Raw genomic sequence first — 20,027 nt, 5'->3', positions numbered from 1 at the left:
TGAGCTGCATAGGCATTATAATAAATGTGATATCATTTATTATATCATTTATTCATCATCATCATCAGTTCTGTTTTTTCAGTGGGTCAACCCTAAGCCAGACTAAGTCTGAATCCAATCCATTAATTGCACAAATTAACAACTTATTTTAGCAGTCAGGCAAGACTTGAGGCAACATTAAAAAGACAGTTTGTGGCATCAGAACAATTGCACTATGTCACCACCCTGAGCTGATGGATACCAAATGATTGAGATTGCTGATACTTTTTGGTATTCCAGAATGACCATAACTTTGGCCACTTGTGCTCTATCCTTGTAAATGATTTTTGTTGACCATCTGATAGCAGCCTTTTCTAATTAATTTTTGTATAGACAACTAAAGGTCAACTTGATTAAAAACAGTCAGCTTATTGACTCCATTCACATATAATATTAAGCCAGGATTTATGTTAACCACCATTTGTTACTATTAGCCTTGAATTATCTTGGAGAAGAGCAAACACATGGTAAATTGTTTTCCCTATATTCCTTTTCCCTTTCTTTATTCCCTCCCATTTTGCTAGTCTTAAAAGTGATTACATTTTCAGACTGTTCTTGCCAGCTACCTCTTTTTAAAAGCAGACAGCTGTGTGAGAAGAGAAGAGAAATCAGAGATAGGCAGGACTCCTGGGTTCAGAAATTACTATAAGCTATGATTTAAATAAGCCAGGATTTTGTTAGCCAACAACAAACTATGCCTTCTGTTTGTGATTTATAGCTATTTAACAAACCATGGTTTATTTGTAGGGATGACTTCAAATAGAGATACCAGATGTCAACATACTACACCATGGCTTAGTATTATCTGCAAACCAGGCCAAAATGTTCTTCTTGTAAAGAAGATAGTTGTGTTCCATGCTGGATAGCATTTGTTGCTGTGTTTAGAAACTTATGGGAAAAGAGCAGCACTGTTCTGATGTCATGACAACCTACCAGGATTGGTGGCTTGTTTTTGTGAAGTACCCATGATGAGCTTGACAGATGATTAGGCTGATTGTGAATGCTTCACTTTATCCTTCCCCCTCCTTCTCCTTTGTTCTTCCAGACAATAACCACAGGAAGGAAGAAGTCTCCTGTCTCTGACAGCTGCAATTATGATCCAATTTTGTCATGCCCTGGCTGTTTTTTTTCTCCTTTTCCTTCTCTGAGATGGGGAAACTGGCTGCAGAGGCAGCTTTCACTGGCTCTGTAGGCAGGTACAAGCTTGGAGGTGCTGTCCATACCTATTCAATATTTTTATTAATTAATTTCCACCAGCAAGTGGTTGTTAAAAATTATATTTTCCCCTCTGGGCTGTTCCTGTGGTGCAAGCAGGGCTTGTCCTCTGAATCACATGTTGCAGCTTGGACGAGTATCTTGTGCAGAAAGTTGTCGTCTACTGCTCTGCACATCATCCCAGAGGAGGCTGGAATGCGAGGCACCCATCGGTAGCAGAAATGCAGGAGAAGGAGCTGATTTTCATTCTCCATGTGGGAGCAACTGTTCCTTTTTTATCCCAACCTTGTGTGGGCTCAGGGAGCATCAGACTGCTCCCTCCCTTTTTAAGAGAAATGGGGCTGTCAAACTCCAGCGACTGGAAGCAAGGAGGAGCTTTCATCCTTGGCTGGGGCAATGAGTAGAGGGGTGCCTGCTGCAAGAGGGCAGCAGGTGCCCTTCCTCCAGTTGCCTTAACCGAGACTGCAAGCTGTTCCTGTTGTACTTCAGGGTTAGGGTTAGAGTTCGGTTTGCATAAGAATACTTTTAAAAGAAGAATACTTTGAAGAGAAGAAGAATAGTTTAAAAATTGTCTTTTCCTCTGTTGCACAAGCAGAGCTCATACCCTGAAATGCACCTGGGAGGATGGGGGATATTTCTCTGATTTTTGTTCCCTGGTGCTGCCCTGTGCTTGGGGCAGGAGCAGGAAGTGGACTAGGCACCCCTCTTGTGGCCTGCTTGCTGGAGAAGTGATCTTTCCAGCCTCAGAGGTGCCCTGTCTGCTCTGTGTTGCTGTCCTGGTGATGAGCAGCAGTGACAAGTGAAAATGTCATCCCATGCTCCTGTTAAAGAAGTCTCCCCTGAACAGGAGCCAGAGGTGCCTGCTCTACTCCCTGTTCCTGCTCTGAGCAGAGAGCAGGAAGGTCTCTGCCAGCCAGCTTCAGATGCTATTTTGGCGCATTGGGATTGGCTGGCAGTGGCAGTCACCTGCCAGCTTCCTGGTGACTGGCAAGGGAATTTTGCTGGTCACCAAGTGGCTGCAAGGTCTCACCCATGGTGGGTTGTGTCGTCCCTGTGAGTCAGACATGATGACATGATGAGCCACCATGCGTAGTAGCAACAACACTAAAACAGCCCAAGGGCCCTGCACAATGGATAATTTGAAGAATCAAGTCATACTTGGTAAAGGAGTTCAGATGATATAACAACCCACTTATGCAAACAAACCATGTTAAGGTTATTGTGCCATCTGAACCAGGTCAGGATTTCCAACTTTTCTCATTAGATTTAATGAGAAAATAAATGTGGGAATAAATGGAACCTGCTGAATTTTAGCCTGTGGTCTTTTAAAAAAATTGTTTGTTTATTATATGATTTATAAACTACTCTGCACCAGTGATTTTGGAAAGGTGTTCAAGAAGTTAAAACACCAAATACAGAAAAGATTATGATAAAATGAATGTACCACTACAACACATTCATTTACTATAAGACAACACCAGTCTTTGATAGCATCTCTTGTTAAACACCATCAGAATTTTAGAGATTTTATTCACAAGGGTGTTAATCCATTGTATCTACTTTTGGTTTCATCTCAGAATTGTGATCTGAGCTCATGTAGAAAAGCTCTTCAGGGTGCCATAAATCTAGGAAAAAAAATCTGTTTTAAGTCTGAAGTTGTGAGAGAATGGCACAACCCTAACTGTCTGGGCTGCTTATACTTCTCTTGATTTAAGCCTGTGAGGTGGCCGATTGAACTGTGGAGCTGCTGTTGAGTTGTATTTGTAGATCAGTCTTGTATATATTTATGAATTGGGAAGAATCATGGAATTGTAGAGTTGGAAGGGGCCGTGAAGGTCCTTGGGTCCAACTCCCTGCTGTTGCAGGTCACCATCCCACTCAGATGACTGTCTGGTTTTGCCCCAAATGTCTCTTGTGTAGGAGAGTATGTGACCTCTTTTAGGCAACTGGTTCCACTGCCGTATTGCTCTGACAGTGAGGAAACTTTTTCTGATATCTAGTCTGAATCTGGGTTGCAACTTCAGCTGATTATTCCGTGTTCTACACGCTAGTATAAGCAAGAATTGATCTTAACCTTCCTCTTTTTGGCAGCCTTTGAGGTACTTATAAAGCGATACCATACCCCTGTTCAGTCTTGTCTTGTCTGCTCTGCTCTGCTCTGCTCTGCTCTGCTCTGCTCTGCTCTTCTTCTCTTGGCTGAACATTCTGAGTTCTCTCAGTCTCTCCTCATAGGGCAGGGTTTCTAAACCCTGGATCATTTTTGTTGCCCTTCTCTGGATCCTTTCTAATGTTTTCTGCTTCTTTCTTAAATTTTGGTGCCCAGAACTGGGCACAGTATTCCAGGTGAGGTCTGACTAGTGAAGAGTATAGGGGAACAACTACTTCTCACGATTTGGAATGAATATTTCTAGTAATGCATCCCAAAATACCATTTGCCCTTTTTCAGCTGCATCACAGTCTTGGCTCATATTTAGCCTGTTGTCCACAATACCTCCAAGGTGTTTTTCCTTTTCAGTTCTGTTGAGCCCATCTTGTATCAATGCATTTGGTTTCTTTTTCCTAGGTGGAGAACTTGGCACTTGTCCCTGTTGAATCTCATTCTGTTGTTTTTGGCCCAGTGTTTAAGTTTATCAGGATCTCCCTGAACCTTCATTCTGTCTTCTAGAGTGTTCACTATTCCACACAGTTTCGTATCGTCTGCATATTTTATTATCTTTCCTTATTCTTCCTCATCTAAATCATTACTGAAGATGCTGAAGAGCACTGGGCCTATGCCTGAGTACTGTGTCATCCCAAACCTCCCTCCAATTTGAGAAGATGCCATTGATGAGCACTCTTTGTGTTCTATTTAGCAACTGATTTTGTATCCACCTAATAGTTTCTCTGCCTAGTCCACTTTTTGCTAATTTGCTTATCAGAATGTTGTGGGGCACTATGTCAAAAGTTTTGCTAAAGTCAAGGAAAATTATGTCCACAGTGATCCCTCTGTCTCTTTGGGAGGTTACCCAGTCAGGAAATAAGATTAAAATAAGTCTGACAGGATTTATTTTTATTTACTTTTTGAACCTTTTCTGCCTTAAATGTTGCATCAGTTAACATACAGGAAATGCAACATGTAGACATCCAGTCAGCTTTGCAGATACATATTGTTGTGAACTTTCCCCTCAGAACATGGCCCTCGGATGCATTGTTTATAAGCCCAAAATTGAAAGCTGAATGGAGCATGTTAATGAAAGAAAGCAATTTATCCATTTTGTGCTGTTTTTAGTAAGTCTTGAACATTTGAAAAACATCTACTTATGGTTGTGGACTTGAAGTTTAAAAATACACTTTGTCGTGAGAAAAAGAAACCAGATGACTTTGCATATCTCTTTTCTTTTCTTTTGTTTTGTTTTCTTTTCTTTTCCTGAGCTGACAGAGTTAAGGCACTCTTTAGAAATGGAGGTTGGATGTAAACCAGAGTGGAGGTGAACTGTGTGAAGTGTGTAACCTTATTTTGATGCTGCTGGAAGGCTTCAGTCTATATAAATGTGTGCACCTTTTTGTAATTTTAGCAAGCCAGCACTTTGTGAGTTAAGTCTCTTTCTACAGTTCAGTTGATTTATTAGACTCGGAGCCAGCACAATATTTTAATCACCATAAATGGTCAACATTGCTGAGCATGTGTGTCTGCAAAGGATTCAGGCTAGGCATTATTTGGCTGCCCTAATGTAAGGCTCCAGCAAACAGATTCCTCTGGTATATTTAAATCTTTTCCAGAAATTAAACACTACAGATGATGACTCTGATTGTCCTCTCTCTGCTATCAGTTAATTTGATGGGAGTTTACTAATAAGTCAGTAGAGTTGCCATTTAGATACAGTACTTTTAAAATAGACTTTTCTTGGGGGTTTGGAGGGGGAGTTAATATTTACATGCTATTGATTGGTACTGAGTCATGTAAACCTAAGCAATTAGGTGCTCCCCATCTCCTCCAAAGACTACAATCAAGAATTAAATTCATGTTAAGGTTCGGGCCAAGAGCTAAAGTATTATGAAGGCAATACATCAACTTTCCTCCTTGCCACCTCCTCTGTCTGCATTACCTTGTCTCAGTAATTTGCTGCAGTGGTTTCAGCACCTTGAGTTCATTTGAGAAAAGGCTTGAAAATGGCTGGGTTTCTGAGTTTAAGGATGTGCTGGAGTCCTGAGAACAAAAGGACTTGAGGGTGACAGCTATATTCAGGAGATTTGAGACCTAAGAATAGAAAGGCTACCATTCTAGGGCACAACAATGGCCTATGGCAATTCCTAAGAAAAACCACTAATTGAGGTTACTTCCTCTCTTGTTTGATTAAATGGCCTAGGGGAGAATGTCTATACTGTATATATATTTGAGTCCATTCCCCATCCCCCTTGCCACAGTTTGTATATTGTACCATTATAGGGTACTTGTCATGGCTGTAAGAGAGATGGATGTTGAATTAAATGACTGTTTGTGTAAATGTGATGAGAAATGTGTTGGAAATATGTCTCCCCAGAGTCATAGAAATGTCAGAGCTTTTATGGGAATATGTGAGATCATATATACTGTCAGGGTGCCTTGATAGAAGCTGTGAGACAGGATAACCGGATTCACTAAGGAAAGACCCCTTTCACCTTGAACCTCAGCAGTTTATTGAACCCAGACCCCCTGCAGTTACTTACAACAGCATGCTACCGGATAGTGGTTCTCACCGCCAACTACAAAATCACAGCCCATGTACAGACATTTTTATAACCCTCCAGTCACATAGAAGAGGATTAGATTTCCAGATAATGTTAACATAATAGCATCTTGATGTCTTCATACACAAAACAATACTCTAAACCAATCAGAAATGCCCATGACAATAGAACAGAAATTTTCCCCGAACAAGCCTTATTGACAGGTCAATTCAATGAATTCCTAACAGTTTGGATCAGCTTCTGTGTCTGCTTAAACATGCAAATGTGTTTGATTAAGGAACCATTAAAAAAACCTGGTTTGACAACTGCACTGTGCAGGCACTTGCGTCTGTTGAGCTAGATCATGGGTCCTCAAACTACGGCCTGGGGCCCGGATCTGGCCCGCCATGCCCACTTGGACCCACCATGAGCACCACCGTCCACCTCCCCACACTTGCGGGGAGACAGCAGTTTGCTCACTCGGAGAAAACAATCTCCAAGTGAGCAAGCCGCTGCCTCGTGCGCCCACCTCGCAACACATCCCTTCCTCGCCACACGCCCCACCCCTGCCTCAGTGCAAGCACCCGAACGCACCACCCTTGCATCAACCCACGCGCACCACCAGCACCACCTTTCCGGCCCGTGCCCAACACCAGTACCTTTCAACTGGCCCCCTGGTGAAAAAGTTTGAAGACCCCTGAGCTAGATGATGAAATGGGTCCATTCAGAACCAAATGGACATCTTTGTTTTCACTCTCTGCAGCTGATGGGAACACAGGTATTTTCCCCACTGTTAGTGTTAGCCTACAGCAGCTTCTCAGTCCAACTAAGAAATCCATCTTCTTAAAGTAACAGCAATGCTAAACAGTAGACTGGCTTGGAATTCTGCTGCTTTCTGAGAAAGAGGCATAGGTTTCATTTTATAACACAAAGGCAACTTTTTTCTACCAGGATTTATCTGAATTTTCCCAACAAAATAAAGTGCTTTGTACATTAACAGCAACAGCCATATGAAAAAATATATAAGCATATAAATGCCTCTGTGTTTGTTGTAACAGTGTCTTGCTGGTTGCTGCCAGACAATGCTACTTGAGTTATGTCTGTAGAATGACCACCCCAACAAATCACAAACAACTGCCATACTTCCCATTGCACAAGTTTTGAATCTTAATTTCACTGATCTTGTTGGACCATATAGATTACCTGTAGTTAGATATTTCCCTATTTCAATGGGAGATTTCTAGGTGCTTTGATTCAGAATGGCAATCACACACAAATATGTGTGTGCCCCTAAAGTAAAAGAGTATCAGCAAGGGTGGACAACAGGTGGCCAACCACATGTTTTGGCCTACAATTCTCATTGTTCCTCCACATTTGCTATGCTGGTTAAGGCTCATGGGTTTGTAGGCCAAGTATGTGAAGGGCCACAAGTTGCCCCATCCCTGCTCCACCGGTGTCATATTTCCACTGGATATTTGAGAAGAGATGAAAGCTGTGTGCTAATTTTAATACATTCCTATCTTCACCAAATATATTGGTCACCAACATGGCAGACATCTTGGGATCATGGAGCCGATGCAGAATTCAAGCTTCCATTCAACAGAGCGTTTATTGATTTTATACAAAAAGCAAATACAACAGAGAAAATTAATAAGAACCATTTTATTGGGATGCTCTTAAGTTGGGGGCTGAGGATCTTTGAGCCTGGGAGTCAAATCCAGCCCTTCCAATCGGGACCTGCAGGGTTTCTCAGAGGGTCGCACCTCTTTCCCCAACCACCCATTGTTTGGTGGTTTCTTGACATTTGTGCAGTTTCCTGAAATTTTTCATAGCTCTTTCCTAAGGCTTTAAGCTACAAAATTCTGATATTTCACCCCCACCCCTTTTGCCATTTGCCCTGCCCTCCTTCCTTCAGCTCAGCCACTGAGATGTGCCACTCCCCAGTCTCTCCAAAACTAAAGGAGACCCTCAGGCTAAAAGTGGTTCTTTGCTTTAAGTTGATATGTTTGACCATAGGCTACTTTTTCTCTGTCTAATGAGTCTCACTTCTGAATGTGGAACATGTTCCTCGGAAAAAGCACTTAGACCTTGATTTCTTTGGAGATGTTTTGTGGAGCAGAGTACGCAAGTCACAATAGTGTACGATAATAAAGTAGTGGCTCACTTCATTCATGAACAAACTACTACATTAAGGAAATGCTGTGGGAAAATTTGTGAACTTTTGCCAGCAATAAAACAGTTTTGCATGATCTGGGATTTAAAAGCTTCCCTTTTCTATTTCTAATCTCTCAAGCTAAGCATGACTCTTCCTAGACTGGTAATTGCTTTTCTTTTTCCCATTGGAATCTACATCCTGTGTTGTCCCTGCTTCCCAAGAATTTGAAAACGATGTATTAAAACCAGACAGGAGAAGCATGTAGTGTGTGTGTGTGTGTGTGTGTGTGTGTGTGTGTGTTACTTGTAAAATCAGTGAATACACTGTGGCACATCATAAAACTTCACAGTGTGGAATTTATGAAAAACAAATGACCACCTTTTCTTAGTTAGCTAGGTTGGGTACATGTATTTGCTAGGTTTTGTGTATATTAGAGATGCAGGAGTAGTTTAATGCCACAATCCTATATAGGTCTACTCAGAAACAAAAGCAAGTTATAGTAAATCAGTAAGGGCTGACAGTGACAAATATACAACAACTGGCTTGCTTGATGTTCTGAGACAAAACCTTTGCTGAGATGTGATTTACATGTTCTTAACAGTTTTTAGTACAATTGTGTCCAGATAAAGATAAGTGGCCAACTTAATCCTCAAAGCATTTTGATTTTGGTGTATGCTGTTTTGAATTAAAAAGAGGAAGTTACTGGCATAATAATTAATGAGAAAAGTTTTACTCATACTACAGTTGGGAAACTGGAAATAGAAACATTCTCATCTTAATGATAGCAAGGGACAGACTAGAGAATAACGAGGAACAGTTAATGGAAACTTTTATAAATGCCAGAGGACATCTGGTTTAGTAGCAGAAAAAGCAGTGAAGGGACCTAGGACATCTGAAAGAAGAGCATATAGGCAGAACCCACTTGATCCAGATTATGAAGTGGTTGGCCCCATAGGTAGACAGATTGTCTTTGTACGTATGTGGGGCAGCATGGCGCCTGTTTGTCTTACCAAGTAATTGCAAAAGCTACCTTTTCCCTCACTTACAATGTCATGAATATAATGCAAGTATGCTTGCTGTCTTTCAGTTAGTTTAAAGCTGTAAGTTAGAAACTTGTCAAATTGATCCCACTGATTTCATGCCTGTTTCTGATAAAGCCCATTGCTTGTACGATGATTTTTATGTTTATATGGTCTCAGGAGAGTTAAAATGAGACTAACTGTTCATACTTTTCAACATTTTTTTAAAAGTGGAGAGTGTGTGGTATTCATAATTTTTATTTCTGGGCACTAGTCAAAAGATTTTAACAAAAGTTGTTCTAAAACTGGAATGAAGCTCTCCTGTTTAGGAATGTAAGATTCCCCCTCCGTGAAATGCTAGCACAGTTAGCTGAGTTAAGCAAAAGTCATGTACAATCGAGTATGTTTTTCATAAATGTGATGCTTTCATGAGATTATATTCTGAAGGATGTACATATAGGTTATTTCCTTAACTTCCTTTCTTCCTGTTATTCCAAAGTAAAAGGAACTAGCAAAAACATTTTTTAAAATTCTCATTTCCTGAAAGTGATACTAGTGGTGTATTTTGCCACAGCAGAAAGTGTTTCCCACTTTGTTGAAGGGGTCTGTTCCCATGTTATGATTTGTTATGGAAATGGGATTTTGCACCAAACATGTTACATTGGGTACTTTTGCAATTTGAAAATGATTTACATGATTTACATGCATAGATTCCATCCCTAATTTAATAATTACATTTGTCCCACCCCTACCCCTGCTACAGCCCCTGCATTCTTCGTTGTACTTTGTGGTTCCTGGTTTTCCTATTCACCCTATCCTTTCCTTTGCAAAAGCTGAATGCTGAACTCACTCATTTTACTAGATGCCAACCAGGAAATTAAACTTTCCACTTTGACAACTGAAGCATGCAGGAAAATTGACCAGGCTGGACTAGGCTGCAAAAAAAAACAGCAAATTTAAAGAATAATAAACACATTTGCATAATTTACTGGGACTGAGAGTGCCATGTCCAAAGTATGCTCATGCACTGGTGGAGGAGCTGGCAGAGGCAAGAGTGAAACTGAAGAGAGGCAGGGGGATTTGGTGCTGTTGCTGAGCAGCTCACTAGATGATTCCTGCAGCCCGCTATGAAGTTGTGCTGTCAGGTATGGTTGACATAACTCATCATGGATCCAATAACACTCAGAATAAACCATGGATTGTAGGATGACATGTTGCCCAAAACACAGCCACCCACCAAAAGCAGCCTGATTTGGATGACATAAGTAACCATAACTAGCTACTCATGGTGGATAACTAGTAATGGTGGTTTGCTGTGCTGTGCATGGTATATTTAACCAGGTTGTTTACATAGTACATAAAATATGTTTAAATATTATATCAATTGGGGTTTTGAAAATGTTAAATTGTGCCTGTAATGTATATTTAATACACACAAGAACGTTCAATAATTTGATCATAGTACTGTATCTATTTGTTGTGCTGCTAATTAGGTTTAGTCAGGCATTTTTAGAAATGACAAATTTCTCATGGAAAAATGGAGTGCTGGATATTTTCCATTTCAGAATCTCTTCTCTCCCCCATAAAATGCTTTAGCTTGTAACTGGATCAGTATAGAATATTGGCCCACCAAAAATGGATTCTGTCCCATTAGTTTTCACTCAGACAGAAAAGTAGTTGAATCCTTTATTTAGAGATTGTCCAGTGAGAACCTGTTGTGTTTATTCAAGCAGAAAAGAAAAGCAGAAACAGATTAGAGAGTGCACCTCCTGCCCCTGCCAGCAAAACGTTCCCTCCCATCTTCCTTAAAGGCCTAACTGATCTCAAGGTGATGGATGGAAGCCAAGTGATTATGACAGTAGAAGTTTCAGGTAAAACCTTTATTACCTAATGGGTCATGGTCAACTCTTGAGGTTTAGCAAGCCTGTTTGGCCTCTGTAGCTGACAGTTACCCCTCTGGTTTCCAATTACTAGTCTCTTTTCTCTAACCTAGTTTTTCCTTTGTAGTTGTCTAAAATGTGGGAAGTTGGCACTTGGGAAGACTCATGCTAGCCAGGGAGAAATTTAAATAAAGAAAAATACATTTAAATTAATGTTCTTACCCACCCCAAGATTTCAAGGATGTACAGATCCTAGGCCTTCATGGTCAATGTATTCATGTGATTGGGGTTTTAATTCTACTTTTCACTGGGGCATGATCTGCCACATATGTATGTTTTAAGTCCCATGCTGTCGCATATCCAGACCCCAAAGGAAGTGCCAGATAGAAATCCACATAAACCCTTCCTCCATATATGTAGAAGCCAGCAGAGTTTACATAAAGTGCAATGGGAGGTATTTTTAGCCACAGTGGAATAAAGAACTATTTAACATAGTTATAAACAATCCGTGTCTGGAATCTTTACCCACAGCATAGCTAAGAAACTGGAATTAGGGATGTTTTCATCTGAATGTATGTGGAATTACAGGAAGGTGGGAAATTATTTGCAAAAACTCAGTTTCTGGATTGAATTGCAGAACTAAATTGTGGGACTAAAATGGCCCCAAAAATTAAAAATTTACAGTGAGACTCATTCATAGTTCTTGCTATGGTTACATGTATCCTAGTGCACCTTTTCTAGAAACATTTTCAGAAGATGAGGAAGGGGATGAGTGATGACTGATATGGTGTAGAACTCAGTTAACCCAGGATACACAACATGTGCTCCTAATGAGGAAGCACAAAAGAGCAGATGATAAGACACCAGAGGACTGTACATGACGAAAGTTCTGTGTGTGCATCTGTAGCGTGCAGACATTCCCTCAGTATAATTTATACATGGAACTGTTAAAAAAAACCCTATGGCAAAAGGAAGTCAAAGTGAGTTGCTTGTTCTTATCTCATGGCTGCAGTTGGCCTAGTAGCATAACTCACATGGCTTCTGCTGGTACTTATGGTTTATCTCAAAGCCTTGTGTTTTGTTGTGGCCCAGCTAACCCGCCTCCTGAAATAATTTGGCTGCACAATGGGAAAGAAATCCAGGAAACAGAAGATTTTCACTTTGAGAAGAAGGGCAATGAATATAGCCTGTATATCCAGGAGGTATTCCCGGAAGACACAGGAAAGTACACCTGTGAAGCTTGGAATGACTTAGGAGAAATTCAGACTGAAGCAACACTGACTGTACAAGGTAAAAATAAAATAAAAATGCATATTTTCTCCATTATTTCACATATGTTGTATATGTAGAAAAGCCTTCGCTGGTACAAGTGAGAGACTGAAAGAAAAAGTGGAGGATTTAGAGTCCTCTCACCCCAATCTAGATCATGTGCTCAACAAAATTTGGAGAGTTGCAAACCCTATAGCTTATCCTGCTGCCCAAGCAAGAATCTGCTCTGATTTCTGTGCCAGGAAAAGAATGGTGGAGTATTAAATCAGCACATATAGCTGTATAAAAAACCTTATGGTACACTTTTGCGCAAATGTGAAAACCTAGGGGTGTGATTATACGAATCATATTGGATGAGGATACTAACTGAAGCTTTGTGGAGTGTTGGGGATCACCACCTTAAGATCAAGCTACAAGTTCTATGTATCTGTATCAACTTTTTATTTTTCTCACTTCGTATGGATAGCATGACAATATGTTTGTGTAACAGTGAACAAAGTTATGTATACTTAATGGAATAATTGGAAATGTAAAATGTTTGTAGACAGGAATTCTGTGCATTATTAAAATGGGACTATTATGTTCAAAGTGGCCTAAATTAGATATTGTCATTTATTTAGATAATTACAGGCCATTAAAGAGTGCCTTTTGGACAAGCTAAACAAATGAAGAAAAAGGAACAACATGTGTATCAGGCATCTTTTCTTCCAGGCTTCATTAGAATGTCAGAAGTTGAACTCATTAGATATGGGCAAACTTCCCAAAGCTGCCTTTGGATTAACTTGGAAAGTACCAAATTCTTTCAAAAGAAAAAAAAAAAAAAGCAAGGGGAGAAGTGGCTTGCCTTTTCCATGCTCCAAAAAATTACCCTGCCTTCATTCATTCCTCCATTGATTCTTGTGGGGACAAAATAATCCCTGTAGCTCATGAATCTTCTCCTGCAGAAAGGTGCATGGGTTCTTGGGGACAACACAGCTCTCGCTCTCTCTCAAGTGAGGATTTGCTAAGTCTCTTCTAAAAACCTCTAAGCAAGTTGGGGAAGTGCACTTGTGCTTCTTCCTCTACCCTACTACATCCCTTTTCTTTAAACATCCAATTTTACTATTATAAATTAACTCAATGTTTATGTTGAATTTCAGTATGACCGATAGGATTTCATCAAGGCATAGGATTAAATAAGATGTGTTTAAAAGAAAAAAAAGCTTCCTGGAGAAGCATTTTTAGAAGGAGCCTTTAGCAGCAATCCTAAGTGAGAACACGGAACTAGTCCAAAGGGGAAGTGCGGCCAAGCCACTAAGGAGTGCAATAAGTGATTAACTGAGGCCTTCAGTGGACAGAAAGATGCAAAAAAAGGAAAACCTAAACAAATTTTACTGCAGTTATCAGAGGGGAAGAGAAGTCAAAAGTAAGGTAATTGTATGACTGCTGCCTATTGGAAATACAGCTTATGTTAAGGACCAATACAGCAGCAGATATTAAAAAGAAAACAAAGAGTGTTACATGTAAGCTTAGTTACTATTTTGCTATTGTGCTGATAATTCTGAATGCCCAAAGTAAGGATAATCACTGAAAGGATGTATAAGCAAACTCTAGGATGAAAACTGTAGGGGTTACATGGCAATGGGGCTGTATAGGAAATTGTGGGTTTTGATGACTGGGAAATTCCAGCCTATCCAGGTTATTCTCATGGTATTTACAAGTATAGTACATGCTCTAAGAAGTGCAGGCATAAGTGCATGAAGTCAAAGTTGGCTTACTGCTGGAAGCATGACTGAATGCTGAGACGCACAATTCACAGCCCCTGAGTTTACACGTAAATATGATATTCTTTACTAACCATTTACTAGAGGCAGCGTAATAATTAGATTAAGTGGCACTTAAATTCAGAGTTTGCTTAACCATCATAGAGCTTTACTTTGTAACAAAGGACAGAATCCTACACATGTTTAGACAGACAAATATCTGACACATGCTGGCTGGGGAATGCTGGGAATTGCTTGATTTTTTTTTTTCCTGTCTAGGACTTTACCTTAAAGCTCCCAACCCTTGGAAAAATTGTTCAGAAGCCTGATATCCTCATTTCCTTTAATTACCCTAGCCTTAAAAATAGTTGGCAAGCAGTACTTGATATGTGCAATAAAAAACAAGACCTTAAGGGGACAAAGAAAAGGAAATTGTTGTTGTTGTTAGCCGTGAAGTCGTGTCCGACCCATCGCGACCCCATGGACAACATTCCTCCAGGCCTTCGTGTCCTCCACCATCCCCTGGAGTCCACTTAAGCTCACACCAACTGCTTCGGTGACTCCATCTAGCCACCTCATCCTCTGCCGTCCCCTTCTTCTTTTGCCATCTATTGTTCCCAGCATTAGACTCTTCTCCAGGGAGTCCTTCCTCCTCATTAGGTGGCCAAAGTATTTGAGTTTCATCTTCACTATCTGGCCTTCTAAAGAGCAGTCAGGGTTGGTCTCCTTTAGAACTGACCGGTTTGATCGCCTTGCGGTCCAAGGGACTCGCAGGAGTCTTCTCCAGCACCACAATTCAAAGGCCTCAATCCTTCAGCGCTCAGCCTTCCTTATGGTCCAGCTTTCACAGCCTTACATTGCAACTGGGAAAACCATAGCCTTGACTATATGCACTTTTGTTGGCAGGGTGATGTCTCTGCTTTTTAGTATGCTGTCTAGAATTGCCATAGCTTTCCTCCCCAGGAGCAAGCATCTTTTAATTTCTTGGCTGCAGTTCCCGTCTGCAGTGATCTTGCAGGAAAATAAAATCTGTCACTACCTCCATTACTTCCCCGTCTATTTGTCAGGAAGTGAGAGGACCGGATGCCATGATCTTAGTTTTCTTAATGTTGAGTTTCAAGCCAAGTTTTGCACTCTCCTCCTTCACCCGCATCAAGAGGTTCTTTAGTTCCTCTTCACTTTCTGCCATGAGAGTGGTATCATCTGGATATCTGAGGTTGTTGATATTTCTCCCAGCAATCTTAATTCCAACTGGTGATTCATCTAGCCCCGCCTTTCTCATGATGTGCTCTGCATATAAGTTAAATAGGCAGGGCGACAGTATACGGCCTTGCTGAACTCCTTTCTCAATTTTGAACCAATCAGTGGTTCCGTGTCCAGTTCTCACTGTTGCTTCTTGAACCACATGTAGGTTTCTCAAGAGGCAAATAAGATGGTCTGGTACCCCCATCTCTTTAAGAACTTGCCACAATGTGTTGTGATCCACAGAATCAAAGGCTTTAGCATAGTCAATGAAGCAGAAGTAGATGTTTTTCTGGAACTCCCTAGCTTTCTCCATGATCCAGCGTACGTTGGAAATTTGATCTCTAGTTCCTCTCTCTCTTTGAAATCCTGCCTGTACTTCTGGTAGTTCTTGGTCGGAGATACTCTCAGACAAAGCCTCCACTTCCCTCTCCTTGACAGTGATTAAATGTGGACCCCCCTCCTCAATTCTGTTCATTGTATGAGCATTAAGAGCTGTAGTTCAAATCTTTGGCTGCTGGTGCTTGATGATCAGATGATTATGAATGTTGATGTTCCCTTCTTTAGTTTCTCTGGATATAAAAAAGGGAACTAGCTTTCTGAAATGAAGGTTGACTTCTTGAGGTAATTCTAAGGGGACCAAAGAAAAGAAATCCATGGGCTGCAGTGGGGCCATTGGGCTGAACAGAGCATGATTGAAGGCCAAATGCAGCCCACAGGCTGTCAGTATTTATTCATGCTTCAAGCGATAAGACAGGGTGACTGTGACTTAAGGCAGTTCTGAGAGTACCAATGATGCCCTGTCATAAACCAGTATGAGGACTAAACTGGCAGCTGGAGAATGATGTGGCCTAGTCTGTTAAATGTGTTTATATATTCATTATATTTCTAGCCCACATTTATGTTAAAGAACTCAAAGTGGATTGTATAATTCTCCTCCTCTTGTGGTCCCCCACCCTTACAATTTGTTTATCCTTTTGTGTTGCAGAACCCCAGGATGGAATTCAGCCGTGGTTCATTAGCAAACCGAGGTCAGTTACTGCAGTAGCGGGGCAGAATGTCCTCATTTCCTGTGCCATTGCTGGAGATCCTTTTCCCACAGTACACTGGTTCAAAGATGGTCAGGAAGTGACACCTGGAGGAGGCTGTGAATTCTTACAAAATGAAGACATCTTCACATTGATTATAAGAAATGTACACCTTCGTCATGCTGGCCACTATGAAATCCACCTCAGGTATCTCAAATGTTATAACAAGTATAATGCAAGAACCAAGGTCATCAGAAAACAAATTTAGCTTGAAAGCAGGCTGTTTGTCCTTTTGAAGTCTCTGTCTGCTGCTTAAATTTGGCACCAGAGGGCCAGGTTTTCTTTTGTCGCCTACAGAATTCAGTGGTATAATGATGGCATGAGTGCAGCCCATGAGGTGAGCGGTATCCAGAGGATGGAATGTTGCTCCTTAACCCCCAGAGTTGCCCACTCCAAATAGTTGTAAATGTAGATTGGGTCATCCTAAGTGTGATCATTTAATAATCATTTGCCAACTATTGATTGCTTTTACCTCTACACTGTAAGTTGGCCGTGGATTCCCAGGGCATCAGAAGTCAGGCCAAGCATCATGTGGATGTTGTATTACTAACTGAAGAAAATGTCACTGTGCTGCTTTTCCTTAGGCACCCACTGCCCTTGCCTGTCAGTGGCATTCACGTTGACTTGTCTGCTTTTGATGATTTTTAAGACTGCTTGTTATATGGGATTCTGAATTTTTAACCTCTACCCCATAAAGGAAAAGCAGGCAGACAGTGTGGGGGAGGAGGGCTGTTTAACCCTTTCTTCTCCAGTCCTTTGTCCTCATAAATCATCCATCCCAAACTGCTTTTTTGCCCATAATGGGAGAGACACTGGGATGACAGGAACACCCTTTATCTTTTCTCCCACAGGTGAAAAAAAACTTTTGAGAGGGAGATTTTGTCCTGAAAAAGAAGGGAAGGAAAAGGGATAAGCCATATGTTTCCCCCACTCCTTTTGACTCCTACTCACCATGCTTATTTGCAGTCTCTTCAGACTGAATTTGATTTTTAAAAGCTCATGGAGAAAACTCCACCCTCCATGTGTATCTTGTAATGTGAGCCTCTATTTCATGAGAATATAGGAAGCCCGAACAGCTGCTCTGCACATGATGATTAACCACACTCAAAAAAGCAGGGAGTTGCTGCTTGACAAATTAGTTGGAATGTACTGCGGATTAGGGCTTCAGTTCCATTTCTGATGTGTTCTGCTTTATGCACAATCGGAACTTAGGCCTGCAGGATATCCTTTGTTCTTGCTAGAACCTTGAAGTTCACCAATATCAAAATGGTAGCTCAGAGCACTGGGGTCAATTATTTATTGTATCCCAGCAGCCATACGATCCAAGTGGTAATCTCTGGTCCATAGTAACAGGGTGTCTTATGTTTCGGAGGACTGGGAACACCGGATTGTTTTTGCTGTTGTTAAACAACTGAGAACCATAAACTTTTGTGAATGAATTGTGAAAGACCCAACAATTACTAGGTTTACCAAGGAACTTAATAATTCCTACTATTCAGACATCTGTTTTCTGCCACCAGATTCATTGGTCTGACATGCAAATATCTCCATTCTCTTTTGCAAGAAGAACTCTTCGTTCTGCTATGAGGGCTATTTGCCCTCATATCTATTCACTTTCAACCTTTATTGAGATATTTAGATCTGTTCTTTAAAGGGTAGTCTTGAATTGTTTTTGACTGCGCGAAAAAAGCATGTTCCGATTTTTCCCTCCAGGCAAGGCTGACCAAATATAAAACCATATTCCCTGGTATGGTCTTAACAAATGTAGTTTTAGAACTTTGTACAGATAATATCATTACACGCTATTTACTGCCCTTAGATGTCTTGCCTTATTCGGTTAATAACTTTGAATCTGTTTAACCTTCATGGCTTTTTGGCCTGAGGTATATTTAAACAAAAGGTCTCACATGCTACCCTTTTAGTTTTAGTTTGGCTAGTAAGCAATTCAAAATGAAAGTTGCTTGTGCAGTCCGGTCTTGTGCATGGAACTTCAGTAAAATTTACTCTTCATTAGGTTTTATTCCCAAGTAAGTCAGCATAGGGTTGGAGCCTTAAACAGGCTTCCCCAACCAAGATTTTCCCCACATTTTCCTGATTATACATTGAGTATGGTACGTTTTGGAGCAGGGAGGGGATTACTGAGGACAATAAGGGCAATGTCATGTTTTCATTTGGAGAATTTGTTTTAGGAGAACACACCAGAATGGAGCCCTTAAGCACCAAACAAGATGAGCCAGTAGTCTTAATCTGTACTCACATGCACATCCTCCAGTATCTGGGGATACCAATTATTTCATGTTGTAAGAAGAGATACATATAGCTGATATCATTATTATAAATGCATTTGACTGACTTGACTGTGGAAATTTGTTGTAGTTTCTGTCAGAGAATCTGGTGGATTTATGAACCTCTTGTCACTGTTGCCTGTAGTATTCAAATTTTGCAAGATATTTCTCAATTTAAACATCTGTTCCTTGAGTAAATGCTCCCTGAAAACTCAGTCGCCTCATACAGGCCTTTTTTTTTTTTTTTTTTTTTTTTTTTTTGAGCAAAGACGTTAATGTGCAAGCTTTCTTCACATGAAAAAAGGACTGATTGTCCTTCAAGATTTGGGGTATTAATGAACTCTGATTGCAACAGAAAAAATATGTTTCAACCAAATGTTTAAAATTAAGTTCAATATTTTATAAAGCAAGGCCTAGAAGCTGCTGAAATAACACCATGAAATTTCTTAGCTTCCTGGGAATCCCTGGCTTCATATTCTTATAAAGTACATATTTGGCCCTTTCTGTGGAAATAATAGTTGAAAATGTGTGAGAACAGTGCATGGTAAATCCTCTCTGATCAGACCAATTAATACACTTGGAAGAACACACAAGAGAGTATAAAGCAAATCTATCAGAACATTCCTAACCAGTGCTTTAGAACAGTCTTCCCCAACCTTGTGGCTCTCAGACATGTTTGGACTGCAAAACCCAGAATTCCCAGTCAATGACCGTGCTAGATGGGAATTCTGGGAGTTGCTGTCCAAATGCCTCTGAAAACCACCAGGTTGGGGAAGCTGCTTTAGAATATCTGTTTCCCAACAACTCATCTCCCTCTGCTGAAATATTTGCCCAAGAGTCCTTTACCCCCCGCCCCCACTGAGGCTGCTCCTAGTACAACTTAAAATAAGTTTTTCTGCTCTTCTTTTTTTCTCTCAGATATAGTGCCTTTTCTATGATAAATTCTGGAGTATGTTGCCTTCTGTTGCCTACTACAACCTGTTTATGGAGGATCTAAGAGAAAATGGAGTTTTCTTTTGGAACTATTATTTATGTTTGCATTAGCATTTGTGTGGATTAGTCTTGCCTACTGCCACTGCACGGCCCAAAGGATTTGCCCCTAACAGAAAGTGGCCCTCAACCAAAAATTAAAAAGTTCCCCGTTCTTATTGTAGTCTCTCATCTGTTACATGGGTCTAGAAAACTATGCCTCAATACATGGCCAAAATGAATTAAGCTTCAGGCTTATTTCAGTTTTGCATCTCTACTTTGAGGATTCTGCTAAAGTGCAGTGATTTTTAAAGCAGGATTAATTTAAAAGATTACTTGAGGAATTTCTCATGCTACTGTTTCTACATTGAATGTTCTGCGAATATTTCCAGAGAGATAAATCTTTAAAAACTAAAACAAAAAATAAACACAAAACCC

At 40.5% G+C, this 20,027-nt stretch overlaps 1 protein-coding gene across 3 annotated transcripts in view; it reads left to right on the top strand.

The window, feature by feature from the left end:
* MYLK (myosin light chain kinase) overlaps window positions 1–20,027 on the top strand; it is a 143,839-nt gene that overhangs the window by 56,787 nt on the left and 67,025 nt on the right. For all 3 annotated transcript variants that reach the window (XM_044437945.1, XM_044437943.1, XM_044437946.1), the window contains 3 exons: window positions 10,848–10,985; window positions 12,087–12,284; window positions 16,236–16,482. In XM_044437945.1, the coding sequence (XP_044293880.1) occupies window positions 10,848–10,985; window positions 12,087–12,284; window positions 16,236–16,482 (583 nt within the window). The remainder of the gene's footprint in view (window positions 1–10,847; window positions 10,986–12,086; window positions 12,285–16,235; window positions 16,483–20,027) is intronic.

Source organism: Varanus komodoensis, unplaced genomic scaffold, assembly GCF_004798865.1.
Source record: "Varanus komodoensis strain SLA01 unplaced genomic scaffold, ASM479886v1 scaffold32, whole genome shotgun sequence".
Classification (NCBI taxonomy): domain Eukaryota; kingdom Metazoa; phylum Chordata; class Lepidosauria; order Squamata; family Varanidae; genus Varanus; species Varanus komodoensis.
Note: the sequence above shows the minus strand (reverse complement) of the source record. Positions and strands in the feature narration are given on the sequence as shown.